Source organism: Ctenocephalides felis, unplaced genomic scaffold, assembly GCF_003426905.1.
Source record: "Ctenocephalides felis isolate EL2017-DRISC unplaced genomic scaffold, ASM342690v1 CF-g0.4_SCAFFOLD_01170, whole genome shotgun sequence".
NCBI classification, from domain to species: domain Eukaryota; kingdom Metazoa; phylum Arthropoda; class Insecta; order Siphonaptera; family Pulicidae; genus Ctenocephalides; species Ctenocephalides felis.
This window is the reverse complement of record NW_020537324.1, coordinates 62,334,727-62,353,549: the sequence shown is the minus strand read 5'-3', so window position 1 is coordinate 62,353,549 and position 18,823 is coordinate 62,334,727. Positions and strand designations below refer to the sequence as shown.

Sequence of the window (18,823 nt, the reverse complement as noted above, 5' to 3'; positions counted from 1 at the left end):
AAATATAATCAAAATATTTACAAATAAATGTATGATTTTTATTACATCAAACCATAAAAAAAATTTAATAAGTTTGCACTAGTCTTTTGCTATTATCTTGGTCTATTATAGCATGCTTAAGTAGGTAAATCTGCACCATCTTTGATTGCTTACCTATCAAATCAGCTCATCAACGACAGCTAACGTAAATAACATTGCACAACAGTTTTTTATATAATAAAAACAGTTTTTCACGTATTAAACAACTTGCACTGTGGCAAAAGCGCTAAATGTCACCTTCTTCTGCACGTCTTGCCCGCTCCTCCTCGTCTTGATTACTGGTTTCAGAGGCGCACCATTATGTAAACTATTCTGATTAGACTTTCCTACGCTTTTCCTACCAGCAGACAATGCCAAATCCCTCAGTTTTTGAGACAAGCCACCAGTAGATCCTCCAGAACTCCGTCGTCTCGTGTTGATAGCCGAACTTGCTACAAAATTGTGCTGCAGGGGATGATATTGTTGCTGCATGTTTTTGGGTATCCTAGGTACAGTGTGGGTCCAGGTGTTAGCATGATTCCTGTTATGAGGTTGCCAAGGGTACAATCTGGAGCTAGAGTTTGATGCGGCGAGAACATGGATGTATCTAGGTTGTTGTTGTGACATATTTCTTGCATAAGCATCTAGTAAGGTAGGCATCTGGCTCAAGGTTAGACATTGCGACGTGCTCGGAGGCATCGGCGCTCTTTGTTTTAACTTCCTAGGCCTATCCGTTATGGTGACTAAATTCTGAGGCTCCGGCAGAGGAACTAACCGCACTTTACTTGCAGCGTTTGTGGTCGGAATCCTGACAGGCGCGGTAACGTCCACGTCTGCCCTAATTTCGGAAGCAATTTCTGGTTTATTGTTTATGGGCATTACTCGCCTTGAGATCTCGGTGTGGCGCACGCCATCCCTGTCGGTACGTTGCAATAAATCGAATGCGGGTGTTGTGCATGTGCATTCTGCAACTATGGGCACCGAAGAAATACATGAGGAGATGCTTCCGGTTGAACTAGTACTGGTTCCGGAAGCTATTCCGGAGGTGGAATCGCTGTCACTAGGAGCCCGATCAGGGTCACTTTCAAATCCTTCATCTAGAGAGCGCTGGGGACCCAGAACGGCTTTGCCGGAGGAATCAGACATAGTAATAATAAGACAAGTAGTAAATTAATATAATTTAAGGTTTTGGTTTTGGGGAGATTTGAGCACTGTTTCGATCAAAACGTTAATCACAGCATGCTCCAATTCGCAAGTAGTCTTAATAGTTTTGATATTATTCGGAGCACAAACTCAATGAAGCTCACTTATAATTTTGTGGGCAATTCATTATACTTATAATCTACTAAAATTTTATACAAAAAGTCATTTTAAACACAATTTGGTCAAAGTATATAACGACTACTTTTCAACTGTAACTCATCACACAGTTCAATAAATGCAAATAAATACAAAAAATCCTTTATCCCAGGATTTTAGATAATCCGTTAACTTTTACCACTGTAAATTTTGATCACTCGAAAGTCGCACAGAACTATGTTAATTCACCACAAACTGTCGAGAGAAATTCGAACGGCTGTCAAGAAAGCAGACCTGCACCGGCCCGAATCACATGTGCTACTGACTGGTTACTCGGCTAGGAGAAATCACGTTCGGTCTGGCGGCAGCGGAGCGATAGCACGGATCATGCATCCGAGAGTCAGGTGAGGGACAAGAAGAAATCCACTCTTGGGATAACTCGAATAGCAATGCTGGAAATGCACGCCGGACACCGATTATAACAGACCGAGGCGGCACGTGGTCGTCATATGGTCGAATCTTTTGTTTATGTTTCTTTCCTGGCTTAATTGAAGGAAAATTCGCAAAATATTATTTACCCGCTTAATTTATTTGCACATTTCGCGTTATTAGCGAGATCGAAGATATTTCGAGTTGATTACTACTGTTATTTTTAACCAGAAATTTATTTGTTTTGATTCTAAAAATACGCTTTTAAAATTGGTAGCTCGTGTTAAAACATTATCTTTTAATGAGGTTGTGGATTATATGTAATTAGTCGTCTTAAGTAAAATGTCAACAGTATCTTCCGATACTGCGTGAAAATATTACTTGGAATCTACCGTAGACTTTGTGCCGCCACTGTGGCCTAAATTTAAGTGTTCAAAGGTTAATTATTAAACGGATTGTTTATACAAATTTGTTTGCAAACAATAGTTTCACTATTATTCATAACGCGGATAATATTCCATTTATTCATCATACTCAGCTGTCCAATCGGTGAGTTTACGTTTGAATTATATTTTAAGTATTACCAAAAATTTGGGAGAAGCATAAATATTTAAAAAAAATCATTCTGGAAAATTTAAAGATTTTCTAAATTCTCAACTAGTAAGATTTATATGAATTTGGCAAAACTTTTCATTTTTATTAAACATTAAGGTTTTTCAAATAATAATACAATTTATCAAAATTTTCGGAATAAAAATTATTTTCTTTTCATAATTTATTTGTTCGTGATCAGGTATGGTAATTTATCTTAATGTTCAATATGCCACTAACTTAATTAAATTTAATTAAATTTAAAGCTAAAATTTAGAGCTAGGGTCTGTTATGCAATAGTGGTAAGAAGTAACAAGCGTTTTTTCTGATAGGATCTTAAACGTATTTTAAATTTTATATATCTTGTTTCGTTTTAAACTTATTAATCTTTGATAATATGCTACGGCTTTTGTGACTGCTAAATTGTTTAAATGGTTTTTGAATAGATTAGTATAAAAAAAATCTCACCTCAAATCTTAGTTGAAACAAAATCTTGGGGTTAGTTGTAACATACAAGAATTATATACAATTTCAAAAGAAGAAGATTGAATCGAATGTATAGTTTGTAAGATGTGGACACATGTTTGTAAGATGTAGTTTATGAGTTATGGTATAAATTTACATGACAGGAAACACTATATATTTATAATGTAGGTAATAATTATAGTTTACGTAATTGATGAAAAGAATTACTTAAAAACAAGCCAATAATCTTATAGAAAAGTAAAATAAAAAATATCGGAGGTACAATTGCTTTTTTGTCGTCACTACATGTCCTGGCAGATGTTATAATAGCCCGCTACATGAGTAAGTTGTTACACCGCACTTTTTCTAGAAAATAATGGTTTAATTTTAAAATAATAAACAATAGTTATAGAATTATTTTTACTTGATTCGGTAGAGGAATTGGTACAGCATCTATCCATCTTTATCTCGTAGAAATATAATCAGTTGATCTCAAGATATATTACAATTTGACTTTTTATTATTAGAACAAGCCTCTAGTTTTCCCACTTTGTAAATTTTTGAAAATCTTTGCTTTTCTTCTAATATAGCTAATTGTAGCTTGTAAACAATTTGTGGTACTACTAAATACAAATGGTACCATTATTTACAATTAGTACCATTATAAATATGTGTTAACTCGTGCTTTCTCCAATATTACTAATTGGTATGTTATTGTATAATTCGATTTGCAAATGAAACGAATCTTAAACAAGGAAGATTATTTTAATTTGTACTCAATGAAAGTTTTTTGTGTCAAGAAGATTGTATTGCAAAATCGGTCAATAATAATACTCATATGCGCAGTTGATTTTCAAGACTTTTTTTATTGACAAAATTATACAAAAAATCATAGTGATAGATAGAAAAACTATATGAGTCGTGAAGTTCTATTAAAACTTAATTAAACACCTGCTGAAAAGAAAAAAATATAAAAATTGTACGATATATAAAGATTCTTAGTTAAAGTAGATATGTTATGGTAATGCTAGGTTAAGGGTCTATATTCGTATAAGTAACAAATAGTAACAAACTGTCAAAAAGCAATGTATTTGCTGTGCGATCAGGCGTTTTACAAATGTGAACTATACAAAAACGTGATAACTATATTCATCTACACATTTACAAACTATCGGAAAATTAAAATAAAGTTCTCACATTCTCAATAGGTCTTACATTGATTTTATGTGAAAGTTTCAGAAATCTAAGTTAACAAAACATGTATGTTCCAAGAATTTGAAAAAATTAATGCCACATCACACAAGTAATGACTAAATCACAATATATGATTTCCATTGAAAGGCATGTGATCTAGTTTCTGATCTGTTTCTATATTGTTTTTAACTTCATTAGTACATATTTGATTGTTCCCGATGCTCTTCGGACGATCAGAGAAATTCATGAGAAATTACACTCTCTTCGATGAGAAGATCTTACGAACAGAAAGTTATGATCGATCAACAATATTATGGACCTGATGGAAAATAAATACTTTCTTAGTCAAGCAATATATCAGTTTGGATAGTTCTCTTATATAAGAGTTCAAGACAGAAAAAAAATTATATTGAATCAATATAGCTTTATACAAGCTTTACAAAAAATTATAGCATTGGATCCTTAGGTGCAATTTTCAAAAATAACTAGCTGGTATTGGTATTTTGCCTTGAGGCAAGTTACATAAATTTCCCGATATGTGTAAATAATCGACTTACTCAATGAAAAATAAATTAATTTATGAGTGATTAAAAATATTCCGAGTGGATTTATTGCACATAATTGAAAACGAACGAACACGTTAACTCAGTTAATGAACTAGTTTCCGTAGGTCTCTAATGGTTTAGTATGTTCATTAAGACCAAGTACTCTATCGTTATACCAAGTAAATCGTCTAATTTTAATTTTAACAAACGTCAAAAAAACTACTCATTTTCTCAAACTTTGATGAATTTTAAAAATTAAACTACTTGTCGTAAAGCCGTTATATCTCAGCAAGTTCTATAAGACCATGATATATATCGCCAAAAAAAGTTCCATAAAAATTGGCTTAATTTTTTTTTAACAACGAATTACAAGAAAACGGCTCGGTAGATTTTCACCTAAAACCGATCACTATCATTCCCAACTAATATCTTTCGAACAGTTTTTGATTTTTTAAAATCTATTCGGTAGTATGAGCTTAAATGTGAACAAAAAGTTTAACACTTTTTTTCCAAATTACAAAGAAACGCCTTGGCAGATCGTCGCACAAAACTGACAAACGATAGTCCTTATTGAAATACATCAAATGGCTTTTAAATTTCTGAAATAGGTTTAGGCGTTTTTGAGCAAAGGTCGAATGCCAAAAAACGATATTAATTTTTGCAAACTTTGAAGAATTTTTAAAACTAAACCACTTGTCGTAGGGACGTAAGATTTTAGTATGATCAATAATACTATGGTATCTACCGTCAAAAAAAAATCATGAAAATCGACGAAAAAAATTCTTTTAACATCTTATTACAAGTAAACGGCCCGGCCGATCTTTACCAAAAACTAATCAGCACGATTTCCAACCAATATCTTTCGAATAGTTTTTGAATTTTCAAAATCGATTCAGAATTGCCATTAAAACAGGTAAATTCTAAAAAAATCATTTTAAATGAGACAAATTAAATAATTATAGCAAATAACTGGATAAACAACATTAAGAATTATAGGAACTGAAAGTATTGTTGTTAAGAAAGTAGTTGAACTTTAGATCTAGTTTTAATCGACTTTTGTACAATAATTGTGTTGCATTTTTCAATAACAAGAAAATGCTGAAATGAGATATTGTTAAAATGCTCAAATAAAAAAATATTTTATATCTCAATTTTTTATTTTAGTATAAAACAATAATTAAATATAATTAAACACTCTTAAACTCAATTCACCGGCTATACGTTATACATTATTTTTTTAATTTGCAACGTGAATGAATCTAATTCGCTCGAATAAATAATATTAAATAATAGATTAAATGATTTTTAATGACAATTACTTTTAGTAAAACTTTTTGTAAAATGAAGTAATTCAGAACAGAATATCATTTTTCGTACTAATTTGTATATAGAATATCTTATGGACCAATTCTGCCGCATAGCAGACCATTGTTATGGCAAGGCTATGTTATGAAAAAATTTTCATACTGATTCGTTCTAAATATTGCCAAAAACCAGGTCGCTGTGCAGTCAGGCGTCAAAAAACGATCTTAGGCAAAAGGGTCTTTCTGACTCAGCTTCACAACATACGAGCGACGTTGCAGTTTATGTGTGAAACGCCTGAATGCACAGCAAATATATGATATTTTGACAGTATTTAGTATGATTCATTAGCATGATGTATGGAAGTTGGAGCGTAACATGGACTTGTCATAACATTGGTCTGTTGTGCAAGAGAATCGGCCCATTAAATAAAACATGTCTATTCTTAAAAACTAGTCAAATTAAAATAATTTAAGCAAATTGCAATACTTGCACCAAAGTATCTCTTTGATATTTTTCCAAGCTATTCCATGAAATTCTATAATTTCATAAAATTTTATGGCAGATTACTAATACCTTGCAAAATTTCAAAAGAAGACGCTAGTGATCGTAAATCGCAATTGCAAAATAGGTAATAAACTTATCCCGGATTCAAGTAATTTGTCAAATAATTAAATTTATAAATCGTTTATTGCACAATGATCATATTATTAAGATAAAGTTAGAAGTAATGTTAGGAAATTTATACTACACGAAGGCGTCGTGGAGGACATAATAGCATCGCGTGTAGATTTACTATTTATTTCGATCTTAACTTATATATCGTTCGCGTGATCAAATTATAGAAATGATAAACTGTCCTTTATGATAAAAATCCTTGGAACGTAAGCAATTTGTACAGATTTTTTTATAATGCACTTAAGTTACGATGTACATCGTTTGTTAAATCAATTACTAGAGAACGATAACAGTGTAATGTGTAAGAGGATCGATGTAAAAAATGCAGCATTTTGATAGGCAATTAATCACTTATTTTTTATGCAAGAGTATTCGAATTAACTCTACGATTGAAAAAATTATTTATAATATAGATTATAGCTGTATAAAATCAGACAATAATAGTTTACAAAATCTTTATTAATTTGCTAAAATTTTAGACCGAACACCCAACATAGTATTCAAAATTCATTGTGAAAATTGCAACTCTACTTATGTGGGCAAAACAGGACAGCATCTAATGACGGCTTAAACCACATTACAGTAAGTTCAAAAAATAAGAATCAAAATCGATCTATAATTACAGATTATACAAAAATTTATAATCATAGCTTCAATTTTGACGTTACTACAGTATCACGAATGCTTCGCACATACGCTTTTCAGAATCATGTTTCATTCATATGTACAAAAATAGTATTAACAAAAGGTATGATACATCTTGTGAAAATTATCCAGTGATTAATAATTCAAAAAACATTTTACTTGCATTGACGAAATGAAGAACAGATTGAATTTTTGCGAAGGCAGGTCTAGCGGTTACGGAGATCGAGGAAAAGAAGTGAAAAATGCCATTTGGCGGTCCAAAATGATCATCAGACATATGCACATTAAAGTATTATATATTTTATAGAGATTGTAATAATAAGTATAATTTTTTTTACATTTCTATAGGTTCCGTAACATTGTTCGTCCGTTAGACTGTAATCTTTTTTGAAAAAAATAATGTTTGATACGGGAAGTTCCAGCAATTTGCCTTGAAGCATAATGCCATACACCACTAGTATTCGTTCGAACAATTTAAATACCGAAAATTAATACCGTTTATTAATTCATTATGTTATATGATAGATATTGTAAAATTTCACAGTCACTTCATTAAATCACTTTACTCAACTTATATGACAGACTTTTTAATTTCTATCGATGTACATTGTATATAAACCGGAACAATTAACTCAAAACCGATGTTAATAATTATCTTCATTATCCTAATTGCATAACAAAACAACCTTATAACATATTTAGAAAATGCCAAAAGTTTTCAAACGCAGAAGCTTACGGAGCAAATTTCCAAGCGTGACTTCTATTTTTGGCGTCTCATAACTTAATCTGTTATGAAAACTGATGAAACTGTAATTATTTTTAGCATTGGATGACTTTACTCGCTAATTGTTTTCGGCGGTTGCTAATTAGGTTCGAAGAAGAGGCGATTAGTTGCCATCGGCTCAGACGATTGGCTTATGTTTCGCCGTTCGGTGGCCCCAGGTTATTCCATGTGCCGAATAATTTATGATAATTTTTATTGTAAACACTATTATATTTGGCGAGATCGCCATATTTGTAAAATTTAAAGGATAACTAGGCAAAATTTCTAAGTTTATAAAATATTTTGGGGGATTGGTGATAAGATCGTCGATAGTTCCATGTCCTAATGAACATACTAAACCATTAAAAACTGAACATACTAAATCTGTACGGAAACTGGTTCAATTATGAAAATTATTCATTTTTGAAAATTTTCTTTTAGAAAATACTCCGAGTTAACGTGTTCGTTCGTTTTCATTATGTGTAATAAATCCACTCGGAATACTTCTAATCACTCATAAATTAATTTAGTCTTTATTGATTAAGTCGATTATTTACACATATCGGGAAATCGTTTCTTATAACTTTCTCCAAATTTGGTCTCATTCGATTCAGAACGGCTTGAAACGTCGAGAAAACATAAAATTAGCGAATCGGATTTTTTGATGAAAACAAACTCCTTCGGGAAGTTAAAAAATAGATATTTACAAGGAGTGCTGTGATCCATTAATATGGATCTTGAAATTTTTTTTGCTGAAGTGGACCCCTTGCAAGTTGTATGGATCCCATACGGACCACTGTGGGAATCAATTTTCTAAACAGTAATTAAATTTTATGTTCCATACGAAATATGTATTACATAAAACTGTAACAGAGGTAAGTATCAGAAATATAAATATTATGATAAATACATGTAATTCATGAAGATTGCAAATTAAAAGAAAATTAGAGCATTTATGGTTAAAAAAATCAGATAAATTATAAATAAGTCAAACTATTACCGTACGATAATTAAAGTACATATAGTATGAAGTAGAGGTTGTCGGTTTTCAAAAACCGGTTTTAAAACCGGTTTTTTGACAAAATTTATCGGATTCGAAAACCGGTTTTTAGTAGAAAAAGTCGGTTTTTCCTGTAAAGAGTTTTTAACCTTAGAAGCCATAAATAAAAAAAAACAAAAAACTTAGAATTATTATATCTGACTTTAAAAACAATTAAGCTTAGTTCAGTCGCAAGTATTTTCTATTTCGGGAAATTTTATGAATAGACAAAGGACGTGTCTAAGTAACAAATCGATAGACATTCTCAGTTTTTTTAAATCATATTTTATTAAGCAAGAAAATAATTAGAATTTTTAAAATTAGTTAATTAAAATTGCTCAGAATAGAAAATACTCGGGGTGTAGCTTAAGTTTTAAGTTTTTAAAACTCAAATTGATAGAAACAAGAATGTATCAACATGTATCTAATTTTTTTTGGTAATTTAATAAATGTTTTTTTTATTAAAAAATGTGTTATTTTTATGTATTCGAAAACTTTCCTTTCACTATCATAAAAATATTTTCATTCTTATATGTAAATGATATGTAGATGCATAACGAATAATTATTTTCGTAGTTGCATAATTATTTTTTGTTATACTAATTAAAAATAAAATAATTTTGTTTACTATCTATAAAATTGACCAATAAATATATTTAGCCAAATACTGCTTTAAATTGCGGATAAATTTTTGTTATTACAGAATATTCGAGCGAAAATTTATTTTTTATATAAAATTCGAAAACTGGTTATCTGGTAAAATTAAAATTCGAAAACCAGTTTTCTGAATTGTCGGTTTTTGTATAAACCCTAGTATGAAGTTTATCCTAGCATCTCCTATAAATATAATTTTTTTTGCATAAACAAAAATCCACGACAATTCATGATTTAGTATAAGATTGCTTATCCGGCCATAAATAGTTCATAAATTATTCATTGTTACTCGCACTGTGTGTGATGAACATATAAAATGTGACAAATAATTGTGGCCAAAATTAAAAAAAATTCTTATAGTTATACATATTTTTGCCACGACTACAACTAATTAAATTATTGGCATGTCTTGTAAATAAATTAATTAGCGCGTTACTCAATTTTTGGCAAAATGACCTCAACAGCGCGTGTAAATGATAATTTATTTTAAAAGTGCTAATTTTTGATAGCGTTTTATAGAAATGAAAATAACGTTTGTGATGCCAAATTATTATAAAAGCATATTCACTATTAAAAATTATACATCTAATATTATCAGAATCATTAAAAAAAACATAAATGGGTATCATAGATCATTTTTGCTAATAATATTGCATATTAATGAACTATAAGTTTAATAAAGTGCAATGATAAAATATCATTTATTTATTACAGATCTTGAATTTAAAATAAACTTTTAATTTAAAATTTAACTTAAACGAATTTTCTTTTCTTAGCTAGAGAAAGTGAAAACTTATATTCTTCGTCTTTATAAATCATATTTTCACAATTCATTTTAGTTGAAATTAAAATAAAATATTCAAAGAGAATATTAGACAATTCTTCAATTCATGAAATAAAGAATTCTACAATAAAATTATATTGGGACCAATTATCCGATGAAATAGAAATTAAATTAAATAGATCAAATTAGAATAAAATAGAAATTCATAAAGTGGTAGTAACAAACTGTAAAAAAGTTTGAAATTTGCTGTGCGTACAGGCGTTTTGCATATAACAACTTTATCATAAGTGCAACTTCCTAATGTTACTTTGATAACACATACGTGAAGTTAGGTCTTATGTGTAAAACGCCTGTTCCTACAGCAAATACACATGATGTTGACAGTTGTTACTAACCACTAATACAAAGATATACCCTTAACATAACTTTACCATAATATTTTTCCATATATAGTCATTATTTTAACAAGATTTCAACAGAAATCAAAACTGAATTTTTAATAATATATTGCAAACATACTGTGTAATATTCAATTTCAATAATAAAAAACAATATAAAAATTTGCATTATTTATTTTATTTTTAATTCACAGAATAAGGCAACATTGAGTGATTTGAACTGGTTAGTAGGTGCCAACTTTGGCAACATATTGGACAGTTTCAGGAGCGTAATGTCTGAAGACGGGTGTGGGGACACCGTGAACGTATGTGCTGTAAGGAGCCACATATGGTGTGACGTAGTTGAATGTGGGCGCCACATAAGGAGACACGTATCTTACAAGAGGAGCTTCAACAGCAACAGGAGCGAGGGCGTTGCGCACCTTGGCCTCTTCGACAGCCTTCAAATGGGCAGTCCTGGCTTCGGCAACCTCGGGTGTCTCTTCTACGGGAGTTGGCACATCTCCAGAAATGGGAGCAACGTATCCTTCCTTGGCTTGTTCGACAGCTTTCAAGTGTTCAGCTCTAGCTTGAGCTACTTCTGGTGTGTATTCGACAGCCGATGGAGCAGAACCCGAATCCTCGGGCAAGTTGGTTGCAGCTACACGGAAACCGTTTACAGCATCAGCAGTGTAGTGGACGCTTTGCAGTTTTCCTTCGGCGTCAACGTATGAGTATGATCCTCTGGTCACTCCGTCCAAAGTTTTGTGTTCGGTCTTTGAGTCGAAGCCATTGTTGTATCCGTAGGCGTATTGGCCGAAATCATCTTGAGAGTGGTACTGGGTGCTCACATGTCCTCCAGCAACATAAGGAGTTGCTACATAAGGACTGGCAACATATGGCTGTTGGAAAAGTATTCCTGGACGAGCTGATACTGCCGAAAAGGCTAAAGCCACGAAACACACAACTGATAGGAAAGACATTTTGAATTCTTTGTAATATTTGTTGTTATGTTGTTAAAACAAATGATTACTATGCATTAGCCGTGAAAAAATTCGTTTATATAGCAAAAAGAATGCACTATCCTATACGAAGTACTACTTTCCAAGGCCGTTTACTTAAACGACATATTGATAACAAGCGACATGTCCGAAACAACTTGTTAGTATGTATATGTATATATATATATATATATATATATATATATATATATAAGTACAAGCATACTTGTACAAGCATACTTGTACATGTAAAGCATGTATTTGTTAACTTTAGTATATTTTTTCCATACGACTCACATTCACCCATGAAATAAAAACTGGTCAAAATTATCTAATATATTAAAAAACAATTCATTTAGTCTTAAGAGTTATCATTTCATCATTATTAAATCATTCTTTAGACTCTCAGATAAAAGGACTCAGGTTGCAAATTGAATACGATGAAAAAGGGAGGCATATAATAGATAAAATCTTTTGAAATGCGTTATTCTTAAAACAATTATTTAATTAGAATTTTTAAAAAATGTAATAAATATTGCAAGTAAGAATAAAAATCAAATCAATAACATAATTTATCGTTTAATTTGATAGCATTTTAAACCGATAATAACATTCGTAAATTCATAAATTATTCATTAATAATATTAAACCGTTCATATGGTTATTATTTACCTTAAAATGATTCTTCTTTTTTGTTAAAACGTTAACATAGTGTTGAAATATCAAAACAATAATGATACTTATACTATTTTCTGTTATAAAAAAATGAAAATGCAATTCTTGAAAATTGCCAAATTTTACTACATACGCGAAGATAATTAATACTGGCATAATGAATAATTACATAGGCAATTTAAAGACGTTTTTAAATTTGAGATTCATAGACATTTTGAAGTTCTTGGTAAAATTGATGGATCGACTAATTATTCGCATAGGTTGTTAACCACATTATATAGTTTTTCATCTGAGCCATTAGATTATGATCGTGAAAAATCAAAAGTTATATAGTAAGACAAAAGGCATTGATATTTAGATATATTATTAGAGTATACTAGTATAGTTTAGTAAAGAGATCAAGACCAATTAATCAGAAGATTATATGTTGAGTTATCCACTCTTGCAAAATATATCTTACGATTCAGATGAATGCATTTTTTCTATTATATAGTCATTTTTACATGGACACTTAAAACTGTAGGGGAAAAGTGACTAATAATACAAAGTCTTCTGACCATTGTCAGAGATTTTGAAAAATGAAATATTGTAATGTATCACGAATGTCTTTTTTAATCTTGCACTGGTAGGATTGTAGCGTAGTTCTCAGGACAGTGAGTTTGGATGATCATCGAGTCGGCTTTTGTATTTGTCGGAATATATTCGTATTTCATGGTTTATTGTGTTAATATTGACATCTTTATGTAAGAGCAGTCGAATTCAAGGTCAAAATTACTTGGTCAATCTCTCAAAATTGCAGATATACTAGCAATTTGAACCGACCTGAATATATGCAAAATATAGGATCAATTAATTTAAAAAAACAGTAACTAAACCATTCATTAGTGCCACGTTGAAACTCAATTTAAAATAATTGACAATCCGGCATTTGTTAGATGTGAACCATTGATAAAATACGCGACCGTGTCACGTATAATAAAGTCTGATACGGGGCCGAAGATCAACCTGCATCGTTAACGGCTACCAGAGAGAAGATTTGCCAGCAATAAATATTACTAAGTGTTACAAAAACCACACAGTGGAAATGGAGCAAACGAAATAATTGTCGAAGATAATGATTTATTTGTTTATTTATAATCATCTTCAATAATAAAAAATATTATTTCCAACTCTCATTAGCCTTATTAACGAACGAGCACATCTTCTAGAATTATGCCCAGCATGTCGACGGATTTATAGGAAATTAAGTGCTTCATTTTCACCGCGAGAGAAGTTGCATAATTAATATTCTGCTTATATTACTTGTTGACCAATACTCAAATTTATATTCTAAATTTTTTTTAAATTGTGCCCATATTGAAAACTACAGAAAGAAAAGCCCAAAATTCTTCTGATTAAGTCATACCACGTGTATGACATTCGATTATTTTAAAATATTCACGTTTGTTAATGGTTAAGCTTAATCATAATTAGTAATTGAAACAAAATTTACCTTTTGTTGCAAACCCTTTGGGTTCGTTCCATCCGAACCCAAACTGATCACAAGTAAACTCAACAATCAACTTTTTTGAAGTAAAACTCCTTTAGACGCGACTAGGGTGTAAATCTGCACAAATGCAACGGAAGTGCGTTACGGCCGAGTCGAGTCCCAAAGATTCCTCATTCGCTCTCGATGATATCATTTCTATACGAGTCGATTGTGATTAGTAGTCCTGTATGTAAATAGAGATCTGTCGTTGTATGCGTACCGGCATGTGTACCGATACCAACAAGTAAATCGTCATGGATAAATAATCATTTTAAAGTTACATCGTAGTACTAATCTTGATTTGATGAAAAATGCCTGAATCAGAAGAATATTTTACCCTGTTCCTTGGAAATAATAAAAAAATTAAACATTTGTTTCGTGAGCTAAACATACTCGTAAGTTTATTGATTAGAAATTATTTCTATATTATTCGTACTTTCTATAAATCTTTGAAGTTATTAAAATGGAAAATATTTTTAGGCGCTACAGATATTACAGCTGTTCAAGAATGAGATTATATCGCCGGCGACAAAGTAATAAAAAGCAGTCAATGAATGTATGTTAATCTTAACTACATGAAGTTCTTTAAACACAATTATTACTTGATGAGTGAGGTTGCAAAAACAATATTTGTTTAGGCGTTGTTTAATATAATCCACTGTGTGAACGAATATTATAGAATTTATTAATCCGAAATTAGTTCATTTCTCTAATGAAGGTTCATTTCTAAATTCTAATTACAATGACAAACCGATCATGTCATATTTGAAGTATGACCTTGATTACATTATTGTTTTTAAATATTATACATATTTTTAATGCTATTATAAATATATAATTTATAATTTATCATTATATAAATGTGTATAATGGTTGACACTAATAAATATGTGCATCACGAGTGTTACCATATTACTAATAAACATTATTCAAAATTGTTACACGCACTCTTTTTTTTTTAATTTGTTAATTTTTTTGCTAAAGCATAAATATAGTTGATAATTAACTAAAAATTACACCTCAAAGTGTAATGGAACATCTAGTGATATTGCATATGGATTCACGTAAAATGTTAATGTTTATAAGAGGACTTGAGTTAAATGTGAAGAAAATGCGTGATATATATATATATATATACATATATATATATATATATATATATATATAAATATCGTATATAATGGATAAAATATAAAAAAGTAATGAATGACAGCTTGTGCTTCTAATGTAAAAATATTAATTATAATCCTTATCCAACATATATTAACGTAATCAAAAAATCAAACTAAATTACATATTTATGATCAAATGCATGTACATGCCATAAAAATGTTTAATTACTATTATACTGCTATTCGATCTATTACGTTGCTAATAATAATCCTGCCTTTACTAATAAAATTTAGCATCGCATTACATAATAATGTAAATATAATAAAGTATGTATTTAATCAGATTATATTAATTTACGGAAGTTGTTCTCTCTGTAATATATAATAACAAGAATTATCCAGTATATTTTTAATTTGTTCTAATCTAAATAGATCATTATTGTTGTTAGCTTGCGTGAAATTGAATTTCACCGGAAAGCTCATAGTTTCGACTGCGGATGGTTGCTCATGAATCATATAATATGAACCTATAAATTACGTGACTGACTAATTACAATTAATGCTAATTAACATTTTTGTAATAAATATGAATTATGATCGTACGTGCAATGGTAAGTACCAATTTTCAAATCTGTACGCCGTGAAGTTTAATAAAAAAGTATTTTTATTTCCTGAATGAACCTTTCTGAATGAACTCAAATGCATATATGAGAGATATTTTCTTTTTAAAAAAGTATCGGTCGGTGTAAGTAGTTAATTAAAAATGAAATTTAATAAACAAAATTTGTTATCGATTTCATACTGCTTTTCGGCAATAATAATGTAGACATTACATTTTTAGACATGTATTATATTCTAATATTATATAGGCTCATAATTTTAGCTCAATTCAAATTTCTGCAAATGTTCCATTGGTTATTTGGGATCAGTTGGTATGACGTTAGAGTAGATTAGGTACAGGATTGGTCCGAGTACACTACCCTGAGGTACACCAGCTTTTATTGATTCTGTATCAAATGATTCACTCTGCACCTCATTGAACCCAAGGTTCAGATTAGTTATAAGAAATAAATAAAAAAAAATCAAATTTCAAATGAATTGATATTTCTTGCAGATGATAGTTAAAATGTTTTCAATGTCAAACAATGATAAGTGGTTTTTTGTAATTTTTGCCATTTGTTTCTACAATAATATTATAGTTTTATCGTTCATTAAATCGTAAATATTTCCTTTGTCAAACTCTGAAAAGAATGACCAAAATCCAAATAACCGTTTAGAAAAAGTATCAAATCATACACCCGTACAGAAAAATTTTATATATAATATGATATAGTTATCTATTCTATTATCATGTGTGTAATATTTTTGTTATATTATAAAGCAAAATATATTTTGTGTTATATCATTACAACAAACCATGGCTGCCTTACAATGATATTTGTTTTGTGATTCAATTTAGATAAGCAATAACGAAGAATTAGATTAATAGATACATAATAGATGATAATTAAGAACCTGCTGACTAATTAATTACTTATGTAACATTGAAAAAAGCATTAATACGAGAAAAGTTTTTGTTGAATTGTGAATAACATAATTATAATATTATCTATCTACTCGGACAGGATATGTCTATGATAGAAACTCTATATTCATTGCGAAAGTAAACATATAATAATTATATTATTATTTTAGATTGGGTCCAAGATTATATTTTTGGCGATTTCGTAATATTCATATACTTTTTCATGAGGTCGGCGATGTTGAAACAGATTTTTATCAAGTTTCGTAGGAAATATATAGAGCTAGTTAATAAAACTGTTGTATTACATTTTAAATGGTTGATAATGATCGTGTAATGAAATAATGTAAACGTAATGTTTAACTGTAATTATACTGCAAGAAATTTTATGGTACTTCAGCTAATATAATCTTATAGAATTAATACACATGTAATTTTCGCATATAGAATGAAATTCTATATTCTTCTATAATCTTACGGAATTAATACACATGTAATTTTCGAATATAGAATGAAATATTTTTTTTTGTACCAACCAGATATAAAAAACAGGTAACTGAATAAGAACAAATAATATCATTCGCATTATATTGAAAAGCTTTCAAGATTAAATTTGTTCTTGTATTCACTTTTATCTTGCTTCTATTGCATAAAAATTGAAATTATAAAAATTGTGAAAAAAATTTTTTTTAGATAATACAAATGCTTATAATATGCGAAAAGGCTTATAAATACAAAAGTTTCTCTAAATTTGTGGTGACTGGCATCGTGCCTTAAGCCAAATTGCTGGAACTTCCCGTACTGTAACGAAATGATGAGGATTATTAAATGTTTTCAAATAAATTATTATGATTACTATAACGTTGTCTAACATTTATAAGAATTATATAAACTGATTTACAAAGTTAAAATTATTTATTTAAAGTTTAAAGTATATAAGTGAGCTTCAGAACTTTATCCAGAATTAAAATTGAAATCTGAACAAGCATTTTGCCAACACAAGCAAAATGTTTTCTAGATTATTCAAGTCGGATACTCCGTTCCCTCAGAAACTCGGTTTCTATTTTCTGCATACTTTGCTTTATATATCCGTAACGGATAGACCTACCTTTGCCAAAAACTAATGAGCATATCAATAGAAATCGATTGCTCTCTCAAATCGGTTCATCAATACGCCCGAAATCGTCGACAAAAAATTGTCTCCACACATACACACACACATCAATTTCTGAGGAGCTAAAATGCTCAGAAACCTCTGAAACGTAAATTTGTGCAAAAAATTTAATTTTAGATTTTTGGTCCATTACTATAACTTATCCTACCGGAAGTTAATAATATAGTAGTAAGTATATAAACTAATTAATTTAATTAATAAGATTGAGTTATTCACAAAATTCTCTATTATATACTGGATAAATAAAGTAAAAGACTTATAAAAATGAATAAATGACATGAAAAATAGTTTTTAAATGAATTTTTCGGATTTTTATTACTATTGTGGTGATCAAGCTAGCTTTGGCGTCAGAGGATGATAAAATAATATATCACGACATATATTCTTGTAAACAATGAGATTTTTAATGTATTTTCCTTAGTTAGTATGAATTTTTAATAAATTATTACATTTCAATATTATTATTTCAACACCAATCAGAAATATTCTCAATCCATCAGAGCTTTGCATTTTTTTTACTTCTTTGCTTTATTAGAAGAAAATGTAATGATTGACTTTTCTCATTGGGATGATTTTCGACATTACATACTTGTAAAGTGTGATATAATATATTGCAACGATGACACAAAATGTAATTTTGTCTTGAAAACAAATTTCAGTCGATATTTTCAAGTCAAAATGAATATCACTACTGCTTGATGTCAGATTTTATGCAGTGCAGAATTTGATCATAAAACCTTGTTAAGACAAAATAATATTATAATTTACATATGAGCATTATAAATCACGTGCCAGTTAAGTACTTGTTGTGATCAATCAATACTGTAATTCAGTTTACACTTTAATTTTTTTTAGTTCTTTTATTGGCTTTATATTTTCTTATTGATTTAGATTTTCATATTAATATTATTCTTAAATTTATTATATAAGACAGTTTTTAATTAGTTAGAATTGATCGAAGCTTAGACTGCATGTGAAATTTGTGAACTTAAGTTTCATCCATTTTAAAGCAAATAGTCCAAGACTGA

General features: G+C 29.8%; 1 protein-coding gene across 1 annotated transcript; it reads right to left on the bottom strand.

Moving 5' to 3' along the window:
• Positions 1–11,028: 11,028 nt before the first annotated feature.
• Positions 11,029–11,766, bottom strand: LOC113367522 (cuticle protein 6-like). Its single transcript, XM_026609121.1, has 2 exons — positions 11,401–11,766; positions 11,029–11,334 (listed from the first exon to the last, which is right to left on the bottom strand). The coding sequence occupies exons 1-2, from the start codon at positions 11,764–11,766 to the stop codon at positions 11,029–11,031; spliced, it is 672 nt and encodes a 223-aa protein (XP_026464906.1).
• Between the last annotated feature and the right edge of the window lie 7,057 nt (positions 11,767–18,823).